This window comes from Hydractinia symbiolongicarpus, chromosome 3, assembly GCF_029227915.1.
Source record: "Hydractinia symbiolongicarpus strain clone_291-10 chromosome 3, HSymV2.1, whole genome shotgun sequence".
Classification (NCBI taxonomy): Eukaryota; Metazoa; Cnidaria; class Hydrozoa; order Anthoathecata; family Hydractiniidae; genus Hydractinia; species Hydractinia symbiolongicarpus.
In genome coordinates this window covers 21652033-21665629 of record NC_079877.1, presented here as the reverse complement: position 1 = coordinate 21665629, position 13597 = coordinate 21652033, and the positions used below count along the sequence as shown (strand labels likewise).

The 13597-nt window shown below is 39.8% G+C and overlaps 1 protein-coding gene across 1 annotated transcript; it reads right to left on the bottom strand.

Annotated features, from left to right (window-relative positions):
* Window positions 1–1006: 1006 nt before the first annotated feature.
* On the bottom strand, window positions 1007–2635 carry LOC130636939 (uncharacterized). Its single transcript, XM_057446789.1, has 3 exons — window positions 1643–2635; window positions 1240–1553; window positions 1007–1181 (listed from the first exon to the last, which is right to left on the bottom strand). The coding sequence occupies exons 1-3, from the start codon at window positions 2633–2635 to the stop codon at window positions 1007–1009; spliced, it is 1482 nt and encodes a 493-aa protein (XP_057302772.1).
* Window positions 2636–13597: the final 10962 nt, after the last annotated feature.

Below are 13597 nucleotides of genomic sequence, written 5' to 3'. Positions count from 1 at the left end.
AGGGAAGCTTTCAGGCTAAAAGGGTCTAAATCAGGTTTTCGATGAGGCACACGTACCTCTCCGGATCCGTCAGGCAATGGCTCTGGTGCACGTGTTTCGGCAGGCTGCTGAGCCGCAGCGGGCTGATTGCGCGTAATGTAGTAGATACCAACAGCCACACACGCAAGTATGACAAGGCCTCCACCAATGTATACACTGCCTGACTGTGCAGAACTCACCCCAGAAGAGGTTTTGACTGTAGATTCTACAGCGCCCTGTTGTTGCTTCAGTTTATTCTTTTCCTTCTTCAGTGCCGCTAACTTGTGACCCCACGCAGCTCTCCCTGGGTGATTTTCTGGCTTTGTGATGACTGTTACTTTTTGTGTTTGAACTTCGTCCATTTCTTTAAGTCATGAGACTTGAAAAGATCTTCAAGGAATTTTTTCTTGCTCTTCATCAACCTTCTCTTCAACTGCCTTGGACATGGAGAGTTGGGTGTGATTAATCGTATGCGCAGCAATAAGCAAAGGTGTGAGAAACTTTCCGAAAGCTGAGTACACTAGAACCCCTAAGTCAGCCATACTATCCTTGATATTAGGATCCTCCTCGATATCTTGCCTCAAGCCTTCGGGGCTATCGAGGGGAACTACACGTCCTACAATTTTGGCTTACATGCTTATGGCTTGTGATGATAGGGCTTTGGCCGTTTTCTCCCCCTTCTCCTGGAGTTCACACTGGATGAACTCGTTGTGGATTTTCTCTATGGCTTCTGGTGACGCTTTATCTAAGGAGGCATCCGTGCATTTTTTCGGTAGCAGGTGCTGTTTACCTTGACGTATTGTATCTTTCAAGGCCCGGCGCTTGTATATAGGTTTTTCACGTTGCTCAAGCGCTTCTGCTGGTGTATCAACATCATCGAGAATTTCAGTTAATTCAGACATCTTTATTATTAGTTGTCTTTATCTCAAGTAACCAAAGATTATCAAGACGTACAGGAGGAGTATAGCTATCAGTAGCGGGGCTTCCATCATTTATTTTCCATTAAACGATAATAACCCCTGGCGAGCGTTGTGATCTGGTCTGGTTGCACGATCCGCTTATCGTCTGCCCTATGAGTGCCACCTTGTTTACTTCTTGCGTATATATTTGATGCCCTTTGTTCTGGATGCAGACCCAGGTTTTGTATATATCGACACCATGCTCTAGGCAGCGCCGATAGTCCTCAAAGCTGATGGATTCTTTGGTTACACACTTCTTCACACCTTTCGCTTTGCGATCGCCGCCCTCTTTCGTGATACTCTTGTAAGCATACAGCAGCAGAATGCATACAGCTTTGCTCTCAGGGTAATGAATTCTGTCATGATTTTGCCGCTTAGTTCATCCTTCATCAAGCTCACGACTTTCTTGTTTTTGCCAATGGGGAGAGGTCTCCCATCATCTTTGCTACAGGCACTTGTGTCGAAACGTGCTTCTACATCATCGGCAATGTCGCGATAAAAATCCTCTGTTCTGATGTGGTACACGAATGAGTCGGTATCCATATAGCAGATCCGCAGCTTGCTACCGTACTTGGGCTGCATGTAGTCGTAGTGGAAGTTGTCATCACGATTTTTGAGTTGTCTAAAATGGCTTGGCCAATATACACGGGCTTGTTCATCTTTACCTCTGTTTTACACCATTCCACACCCATGAGGTGGCTGCTGAAGTAGTTCCCGCCCTTGAAATTGGGCTTCATGACGAGCTTCGTGTACTTCTCTTCGTTGGTAACCAACTGGATGATGTGATGTCTTCTGAAATTCTCCATAGTTTTACCAAACACCGAGAGGTTCATAAGCTTGTAAAAGTCCTTCTCGAACTCGTTTTTGGCGGCCGTTCTAAGCCCCGTGTTGTGGTCGATATAACCCCTCAGCCAAGGCTTCTGGTTAAATTGGATGACTCTATACACCTTCTTGAGCTCGAGGCAATGCTTTAAAGCTCGATGAAGGGCTCTGATGTGCACCACGTACTTCCACTTGTGCTCAAGATTTGGTATGAGTTTCTCGATCCTGTGAAACATCTTGCCCTCCGGCAGGAAAGGCAGCTCATTGTGCTTGTCGTGCAGACTCTTTGGATAATCAATTTCAACCTCCAAGATGTATCCATGCTTCTTCTCTATCCTCTTCTCTGTAAAGGTCTCAACGTTCGACAGCCATTTTAATCCATGCGTTGGCAGATGTTGACGCATGGCCCAGCCATACAAATTGTTGGCATCGAGGTACTGCAAGTATGATGACTCAGCCTCCGGATTGTATTGATCCCCCATGTACTTGTTGTTGGCTTTGGCATATCTGTGCACAGCTTGAGTTATACCTCCACGGATACCTCTTTCAAACATCAGGAGCATGTTAGGATCCGTAAGGAACTCCGGCTTGATCTCGGTGCACTTCAACGCTGCTTTCCATGCCAGGCCTGGTGCGCTGTAGAAATGGGCAAGATCGAGCTTGTAGTTCTCCTGGCATACACTTCGAAAGCTCTGGAAGATGTCAGTCAATAGCAGGACGTCCGCGGCGAGGTATATATTATGGTAGTCACCCATGTTAACCTCAGCACCCTTTCGATTGATGAAATTCCAGACTTTTTGAGCGTGTTTGTAGTCTTCGTCGCTGATCCCCTTCATGTTCAACTTGCTATAGAAGGCCTCCTTGGAGGTAGCTCAGTCTCTTTGAATCGTCGCCGGCCATCCATGTACTCTTAGGGATACACACCTTTTCTGCGCATGAGTTTAAAGGTGTTATCCTCAGCGAAATACCAACGGAGATTTTTGCACTGTTCATCATCGAGGTTGCATGCCAATTTCTCCAAGCTTGATGCCATGAATCGACAGCTGTCTATAAACCTGATCTCGATCTTCTTGTGCGTTTCACCATCACCGTACCCCATGCCTGCAATGGATACGGTGATTTTTACGTTGAGGGAGATATACTTTTCAGTGTTTTCAGCGATGCAACCAATATTCTGAGTATCATATTTCTCCCCCAATTCTCGAATGAACAAGTGGGCGTCGTACCCTGAAAGCCGTGAGCCGTGAGAGATTTTTGATGGCTATATAATGATTCTTTTTATTGTCCGTGAGAAGTAGCAGATTAACCTGTTTCTCGCGTCCGTTGTGTGTAGATCGACGCAGGATATTGATCGTCTTCCCAGTCACGTACAAGACGTTCACAGCGATTTCGGGGCTGTTCTTTTCGAACTTGGAGATGTCCTTGATGCTTGTGGGAAACTCGATGCACTGCCAGTTATAGTGCTGTATGTAAGGTCTCAGCTTGGTCACGCGTTTTGGATGATCACCGATATCTCCATGATGTAGAGCGGCGATTATGCTCCATTTGAAGCACTCCTCGTCCTTGTTCGCGGGGTTAATGATAGCCTTTTTGGTGGCTATCCACTTGGGTGGTTTGATATATGAGGAACCCCTTGTTAGTTGTAGCTTATGGAAGTCCATGTCGAGATGCATGATGCGATTGATCGTGAAGCCACTTTTGGGTAGCGCTGGTTTCTCCACATGCGTTGTGACTTGGGAAAACATCGTATCTAGCAGCTCGTCTACAACGATACCCTGAAAGACCGGTGTCATGTTGCTATGGAAGACCTTATCAACTTCGATAAACTCGTTAGTACCCTCCACTGGCTTCTTCCATAAAATCCAGAGGGAACACTGCACCTTGGCAGATCCCATGTCTTTAACCTGCTTCTCGACCAAGGTTTTCACGTGTGATCGCACCATCCCCAGGTATCCATCGACATCCGTACCATCTATGCCGGGGATGCAGAAACTTCGGAAGGTTCTATGATGAGCATGCTTATGTTCTTGGGGCGTGAAATCTTGGTTCGGTTGCTGCTCGTCTTCAGCATAATCCTCCCTTGCCTCTTCTTCGACTTCACCCATCAGAGTCTTTCTTGCCCCATCATAAAGAGCAAGGATGCCATTTTTTACTGATGCATATATACCTTGCACCGACTTTCGACTCTGGTACATAGTTCGCAAGCCAGTCAGACCACTCTCGCAGCTTACTTTTGACATTCATGGCTTCGGGTGTGGGGAGTCGAGGTTCAATCTTGCTCTTAATAGGACGGGTTTTTGCCATCTCTTGACGCTCGAATATATTCAAAACATCTGGTGTAAATGCTCCTGGAGGAGCAGGTTGTTGAGATGCCTCCAGGAGTGCAACAAGATCGGCTTTACGTAGCTTGGAATAGCGCGTAAGTCCACGGGTTCTCGCAATAGCGTGTAATTCTTTTACGGTGTGTGTATTCATCTCTATTGTATATAGATTCCAACTAAAAGTTCTGGGGCAGTATTCAATTGCGCAATCTCTATTTTTGTTTATGTCAGCATTATTCCCGTTAGTCACTATTGCACATGCATTGGATTTTATCGGAATCGGATTTGTTTTCGGATTTGTCGTAATTGGGATTTCGTATTTTGAGATTTCGGGCAATTTTTCTTGTCGTCGTCGTCGACTGTCCCAGAACGAACATTTTACTATCTCTAACACAACATATCTTTCTAAAAGTATAAACAAACACTAATCGATCTCAATATCACTATTGCGTTCTTCGTCCTCGTCTACGATCGTCTCTAAGGGAGCCGCATCAATCATTTCCTCGGCATGTGGGATAAATGGGTTGTCTTCCGTCTCGTTTATCAGTTGTATTTGTTCATTGAGCATTGCAAGACCAACCTGACAGGGTATTTCGAACTCGTTGGGTGAGCGCAGAAGAACACAAGATGTGAAATTGAGAAGGAATATTTAGGCGGGTGTGCTAAATTTGCTTATTTGTATGTGATATTTTAATGAACACTGGCGAATCGCCCTTTATGCCTTGTTTATCTACCAACTACACTTGATTTACTGATAAAGCTCTTTGTAGGATGTAAACATATCCAGATTTAGTTTCGTTTCACACAGAGTAAGACTACCAAGCTTTGCGTTTGGACATTTAAACCACATTGAACAGGCTTCATTTAATTTTTCTATGACGTCCGTTGTAGTGTTTTTGAAAATGTCACACACGGTAGAGTAATTTAGAGTCTCAATTTCTGCACTAGCAAATTATGAAGTATGGATGACATTACAGACCGATTGTTCAAGTTCCAGCTTAAAAGTACTGAAATTTCAACTGTTCTTCCGTAAAACCACAACTAGACATTCAACAATCAAGAGCAAAATTAATATGCCCAAAGTAACTTGTGAGGAATTAACGATTGATGTATAAATACTAGTGTAATAGCGACCACTCGGATTCACTCATGGTATTCAGGACATACATTGCTTGTAATGTATTCTGTAAGGCTCTAACAAACGGATCATGTCTCGTTGGGTGAGCTCAGTAAACACAAGATGTGTAATTGAAAAGGAACATTTAGGCGTGTCTGCTAAATTTGTTTCTTTGTTTCTGATATAATGATGAACACTGGCAAATCGGCCTTCGTGCCTTGTTTATCTACCAACTACAATTGATGTAATGATAAGAATCTCTTTGCGGGAAGATGTCCAGATATTTTTTCGTTTGTATATAGTGCAAGACCATTATGGCGATGGTAGTCATTTGAACGCCGTTCTCGCCAGTTCACTTTGACTGAAAAGTTAGAATATTTTTTGAAACTATTTGTCTGAAGCTTAACTGCTGTAAGCCCTTGCGTTTGTTAACCATAGTTTTGGCTCTGTGAATAATTATTTTTCTTGTAAATAGAGTTTGTATGAGAGTTTGTGATGAATTGTAATTGGCTTTTTAGTCACATTCTAAATGTGTATGCCCATATTGCACAGCAGTAGAAAAAAAAGACGCCGTACCACACTCTACTACAGGCTACTACGCTCTACTTCAGCGTACTACACTCTATTACAGAGTAATACGCTCTACTACTACGCTCCACTACCGGCTACTACACTCTACTATAGAGAAATACGCTCTACTACAGAGAAATACGCTCTACTACAGGCTACTACACTCTTCTACAAGCTACTACAGAGAAATACGCTCTACTACAGAGAAATACGTTCTACTACAAGCCATTACACTCTACTACAGGCTACTACACTCTACTACAGGGAAATACGTTTTACTACGGAGAAATACACTCTACTACAGGCTATTACACTCTACTACAAGCTACTACACTCTACTACAGGCTACTACCTTCTACTACAGCGAAATACGTTCTACTACGCTCTACTACAGGCTACTACACTCTACTACAAGCTACTACACTCTACTACAGGCTACTACACTCTACTACAGGCTACTACACTCTACTACAGAGAAATACGCTCTACTACTCTCTACTACAGGCCACTACACTCTACTACAGGCTACTACACGCTACTACACTCTACTACAAGGACAAACGCGGCCTGCTACACAAAACAACGTACTGTTACACATCGCTACGAAAAATTACGCTTTACTACATTGTACTACAAGGAAAGAAAGGGCTTGCTACACTCGATAACAGACATTGATGAGCCTCACTACAGTGTGCTACATGAAAATACGCTCCATGCTACACTGTTGTTTAGAGTCTAGGCTATTGTGTGCTAAAGCGGGGCATATGGAGAATAGGAAATCATTATTTCCACAAGTCTTGGGTACGTACATAGGTCTAACGCATTTTTAATACGTTATCTCCTTAACATCCAGGAAGTAATACGTGGACAAGTTATCGTTTTTTCGGACCAAACTAAAGCAATCAATGACTTTTCGGACCAAATGAAAGCAGTCAAGAGCTTTTCGGACCAAACGAAAGCATGCAAGACTAATAAGTAACCAGGCATGGTGACTCACGACATGTGTGCTGCAATGAGATGCAATAATTTTTTATATGTGCAAGAAAGATACGTAAAGTTATTACATTAAATCAAGTCCTTATGTCAAAAATTTAATTAGAGTTGCGTAGCTATAGATATTGAAACATATGTAGTTAGCTAGCTAGCTAGATAGAAATTTCAATGCAGATTGGACTATTTTTAGAGTTGTTGTTGTTGACCAAAAACTTGAGAGTTCTGCAATTGTTTTATGTTAAGAAGATAATGCTTTATTATTCTTGTTATCTTAAACACTTGTAATATATAGCTAATAAAAGCATGCACCACCTAACTTTCATATGAAAAATCCTTTTTATACTTAATTTTTAATTTTCACGAAATAGGCCCAGAGCACACGCAGACTGATAATAACTTCCTGCAGATGTTAATAGCTTACTACTAGAATATATCATCTGAAGAATTTTGATATTAGTACAAGTCTGTGAATTTTTTTTAAAAAAACCAATCGTTTCAGAATTTTTTCTAATCGTTTCAAAATAGTTTCACAATCGTTTCATAAAATATAAAACATTTAATTCGTTTCATGATACGATTATGAAACGATGTGAAAAAAATATTGAAACGATTTCCATACGATGAAAATCGTTTCAATTCGTATCAAAACTGAAACAATCTTGGAGACGATCCCATGATGATGACGCTTTGTATAATTAAACTGGTGTAACACAATAGAATTTGTTGGAAATGAAGCTGTTTTTACTTGTACTGTCAGGCTTGGTTTAGTTTGTTTTGGTAGACTAGATGCGGTAGCATGGTTAGTACTCTGAACACAGAAAATTTTTGCCACCTTTCGCCAAATACTTTAATTTCCCAGTGGTAAGAAAAGTTATGCTGTGCCTCCAGACTGTAGAGATACATCAAAAACCAAAAACCAAATTTCCTCTTCTCTTAACTGTGGTGCAAAGTGCAAAGTTGAACCTGTATTTACATTATTAAATGCTAAAAATACTTATGCTCAAGCTCATATTTTGTTTTGTCTGCAAGGTGTTGATGAAGGATGTGATGATAATTTTAAAGCCAACCATTTTTGTAATTCTGGTTAAAACAATTCAGCTTCCCCTAGTTAAGCCTACTTTAACATATAGCAGACTGTCCATGTCTGGAATAGCTAACATTATGTTATTAGCCATTTCCTAGACATGCTGACGAGCCCTGATATTGGGCGAAACAGTCTTAAAATATTTGAATTTAAACTCTTGTTTTTAATTTTAATACACGTTTTTGCAACCCTTTAAAAGATGGTTTGTTATTTTCTTGTCCATTCAAAACTTTAGAGGAAAAAACGTCTCTACCAAAGCTAATAATTTGGACATTATTTAGGCCGTTTATAATGCATAGAGGCTTAAAATAGTTCTAGGTGCAGCAAATTGCTGCGCTTTTTTTTGCTTCGCAAAAAATGTGACTGACATGTTAAAAATGTTGGATCCGCCCCTGCTATTGACACTTAATAGAGAAAGCCAACATGAGTCAATCTGAAGACTCACAAACTGAAGTTAAACCTTGTAAAATGGGCAACACACTGGCCCATCTGTGTTTATAGAAGAGAACTAAAGAGAACAAAAAATGTATGGAGGAGAATAAATCATAAATTCTTTAAATATAATCTATTACAAGTATAGCTAAAGTAAGCAATAGATACCATTTCATAAATTCTGCTTTTCTTAAAACTTGAACAAACACAGACATAAATTGACAAATAAATTTTTTAAATGGGAAATAGTAGCACAGTTGGTAGAGCGTTCGACTCAAGTCGTTGTAGGTTTTATCCCCACATAAGGCTGTAGATAATTTCAAACAAGGTTTCTGTAGCTAGCTCAAATGGGAGCTTTAAAGACTGTAGAACTGCCTTTGTGGAGCACTCCTGAAAATAATTGAAAGGGTGTATTGCTTGAAACAGGTGAGACTGATTACATAAAATAATAATTAAGACATAATATTTCTCTAAATCATAGTAATAAGTCTCTTGCTCCAGCCAAAGCGATTCTGCCTACAAATTCCGTAATAGGTCACGATGCAATAATTCCATCGAATATTATGTTAAAAAGTAGCTAAATATAAATAGCTTAAAAAATAGCTACCTAGCTAGCTGTATATACATATATAACATTACATTATACACTGAGTTGAATGTTACATTGATATCTGAGTTATAATTATTTAGCTGGTCATTATGCACAAAACAATCCAGGTAAAAACATCTCCAATCATTCAACAAGGAAGTCTTTATACTTTAAAAAATGAATTCGCTGCACCAAGACTTGCCAAGTAGTGTTGTTTTTGCTACCAACAACAAACTTGAAATGCATAACTCGATTTAATCTCAGCTAGCTATATACCACAATACGCCAGAAAAAAGTTGCAGCAGTTTAGTTTTTTTATTTTATTGGATTTATACGCTAGATACAAGGTTTTGATGTATGCAAACACCTTCTAACGCCATGTCGCAAGTTGGTCCTGGCCCGTCAATGACAGGACAGCATATCAAAATATGGGCTGCCTTGTCAAAAGATAGGCCACGGTATCTAAAGATGGTCGTCCCGTCTTTAGACGGGCCATGTTTTAGTTGGGTCAGAATAGTGACATTCCCATTTAAGCATTATACTTACAAGAATTTATTGAAGTCCCGATAATCGTGAAGATTGGGACAGGTAATAACCGGCGACTACAAGATATCTTCGCGATACCATCTTCGCTTGGCCCATTACTTTAGGCTGGTGTTGTTTTTCTACATTTATTTACTGGAAACGATTATACCACTGCCTTCCATGGTATTGGTAAAGTCAAAGCATTTACCACTTTAAAGAAATCTAAAGAGTATCAAGTCATGTTCTCCAAATTCAGTGATACGTTCACATTTGATTCGAATCTTTTTTCAATGATAAAGCGGTTTGTGTGCGACCTATACAATGCCAAATCATGTGTAAGCTGTGATGAAGCACGTTATTTTAAGTTATTCAGCAGAAAAGACACTGTCCAACAAATGATGCTTTGCTTTGTCATAGTAAACGCGTGCCTGACGTCACTTCAATAATAAAAAAGGCTTTCGAGCGCAATATTTCGGTATTTGAAATATGTTTTAGCCAATCTAGGGGGCCGAAAGGTAAAAATTTTTCTTAGCATGTCGGCTCCAACCATGGTCGGGCCTCCTTCGATGCTCAAAAATTTATCCCCCCACTTTCAAATTTGCTCCGCTGGGCCTGTTGTAATTTTGTCTGTAGCTAGCTACCATGGCTGGCTAGTGACAAATTTTACTAGAGTACTATAAGCTTGCTACAGACAGATTTCTTTGTTTATATTTTAACTAAGGGCTCTTTTAACATGTGTCCGGCATGTAAAAAAGATGCTAGCGAGCTACAACTTTCTACAAATGCCTTTTCCCACTTTCCAACATGGGCGAGTGAATGTTACCATAGCCCCGGGTTAACCCAAGCCATGTGAGGGAAATTGGGAAGATGGCTCACTGTGTGGGCCGTTGGATGTTGCCGGGAGTTGTCCAGTAGAACGCGGTCCCTATTGGGTCTGTGTAGCTCAAAATGAGCATTAAATACTCCAGGACTCTCCATCTAACCCATGGCCCCTCCTGGAAATAATAGACAGGGTATATCCCTCGATATTTGTGAGGCTAGCCATGTGAAATATGCACAATAATATCTATCTATCTATCTATCTATGGTACAACTTACAGCTGAGGGAAAAAGCGAGAGCTTTGATTAAACAAGAACTACAAGTATCTGAATTAAAGTAAAGTTAAACTAGCAAAAACTCACCTAAAACTACAAAATATGACATGTGTGAAGTTAAAAAACAAAGGTTCTATGAAAAATACATCCCCCATTTATAAAAAGGTGACTGCGTAAACAGCGTGTTTTCCCTCAAATCATAATGCTTTTTTAAATAATGTCTAGCCCAAAACGATCCGCCCAAAGGAAAATCAGAAGTAAGACATAATCCCAAATATTTTGAGCCTTAAATGTTTTTTAACTTTCCTTGGTTAAGTTTAACAGGTTTTATATATTTATATAAAAATTTCAAAAATGGTTGCAACAGAACTTGTCCATAATGTCAAGATGTATTAGCTATATGTACCTAAAGACAAAAAAACTCTGGATACTTTAGTGCCCATCTGGTTTGTACACAATAAAAATTATTTCCGATGTACACATAGAAAGAACTTCACTGTCATGAATTATCGAACACCGGCCTGCATTAAATTCTTTCTTTTAGACGGAATAAGGTTAAAAGAATATTTTAAAGTCTTTTATTCATCTTTTACTTATGTTTTAGTATACAAATAATAAGAAAGAAATTGTTTCAGAACTAGCAGAGCAATTATTGCAGATTTTTTTTCTGATAATATAATATATAATATAATATATTTAAAAAAAATATCATATTTTACTCCTCACAAATGTCACAGAGGAATTCCATATCCTCTAGATCTTCATCTACAAGTTCGTCGTCGTTCAAATGTGTGCACTTGACGTGAAACCATGCGTTACACCCTTCACCTTTGCACTCAATCCAACGAGGCTCGTCTGAACCACCAACATATCTTCCACCACATTCTTCGCATTCGTTGTTTGCTTTTTTCTTTTTCTTTGACAGATCTTTTCGGCAGTTTTTTCTTCGAAGCTGTGGCGGTTTTTTCCTTTTCCTTTTCATTGGCTTTCTCCATTCTTTCTCTCTGCAGAGAGCTTTCTCAATCTTTTTTCTTCGTCCTTTGCTTCTTTTGCGAGTACTTTTTCTTCCAATAATTTCAACGATTCGTTGGAATTGATGTGGTGTGAAGACGGAGGATTTTTTTTCGCTGGGAGTTTCCTCTTTTGTGCTAACGGTAGAACCAGGAGTTCTTTTCTGGCAGCACTGGTCGTCTTCTTTTGCTGGCAAAGAGACGTTATTTTCTCCAACCGCTCACTTTCCTCTATCTCCAGGGCTTTCCATGCGTTGAAAATAACATCATCACGAACATCGTATCCTTCTATTCGCTTGCGAAATAAAATCAAATGTTCCTTCGATAAACTCCTCTCCATTGATTTTAATGCTTCGGCGGTATTACTGCCTTTCTTGACGGAAGCAGCAATTGGTGTCGAAGTGATAAAATCCACGTCCTTCGAAGATCCTGGTAACGTTCCTGCTGGAGGTACAACTATTGTCACGTTTGACGTCAATTTTGTTGAATAAGGAAGATGCAAAGTTGACGACGATGGATCTGATAAAACACTTAAGACTTCTTCAGCTCCAATCATACTGTTGGTTCCAAATGATAACGGTGCTGCGTTGTTAAAAGAAACAGCAGAGACCACATCGAATGGCTCTGTTGCATCAGAAGTGACAATTTCTGCTGGCAGTATTGGAAATGTTTTTGCTGCCTCCATCTTGCTGAAATCCACCGCTTCCACATTGATTTTCCACATACCAGTTGATTTGAAGGAGTGGATAACATTCTCCATTCCGCACGCCTTCATGTAGCTACTTAAAAATATTCTTTCAAATGTAAATTTATCAACTGTGGTTCCAGGATTTGTCTGCTTGAACTAGCTGCATGCTTTCCTCCACTCTTTCTTGAAAGGTGCGAAGATACCTATCAAACGATGAAATATATAAGAAGGTTATATGAATAAACGAAAATTAATAGTTTTTACGGCAAGATACAAGGGGTGCTGGAAATGGGGTTTGTGTATTCTTCTTTTATGTAGAAATTAAAGATAGGAATTTAAAGAATACCGTACCTTTATCTAAAGGTTGTGTGACATGTGATGTGTGTGGTGGAAGGCATATCAGCTCCACTCCATTTTCTTTGCAAAACTTTCCAATTACGCAGTCAATGTGGCTCGAATGTCCATCCAGTAACAAAAAATGATTAAAAATCAAGAGGTGCCCACAAACAAAACGCCCATCAGTCCACCCCTCACATACAAAAGTAATACTCACGTTACAACAGGATTCGACGTAACGTTATTGCACAATGATTATCACGCATGCATTCATTTATTATTTATATCATTCGGGCATGTTCAGGCCATTCCACGCAGTAAAGCGTCCGTTCGAATTTGAACACGATCTTTTTACAATGGTTACGTCCCAGTCATGTGACTTGCCGATAAAGTCCTACGCAAAACATGTTAGAGGAGCATAACTATTGGGTAATTACTTATAAAAGTCAAATCGACAACTAATTATAATATTTATATGATTTATATTAGATTCACAATGGAATACAAACAATGGTAAAAAAAATTTTTTCCGTGTCCGCAGATTGGTTCATCTCGGATTTCTCGGAGTGTCCATTTCTCGTTGCCACAACTCTTTTTCGCGATTATCGGACATCATTCCGATTGATTTGGCAAATGTCGGAAGGCTTTCTCGTTTTCCGAAGCGTTTCCACAACAATCACTTAACGGCTGACGACCAAAATTTGAATTTTTCTTGCATGAATGATTTTCCGTCACACGGATTAAATCTGCCATTTTTGATTATCGGAAACTAAAAACAAACGACACAGAAATAGAGTATGGCTGCAAAGATGAAACCAACTATTTTTTAAAAGTAAATCTTATATTTTTAATATATAAAAAACTTGATTTCATATCTTTAGCACGTTTAAAGATAAAAAGAAAAAAAAATTGTCCGTGGAGTGGTACTGTCCGTACAGTACCCTGACAGTTTACAGGGCGGCAAAAATGGTCTACAAACGATGTCGAGTGGCGCTATACTGTCTTGGCCCTGGGAACGAATTTGCTTGCTCCGATCTG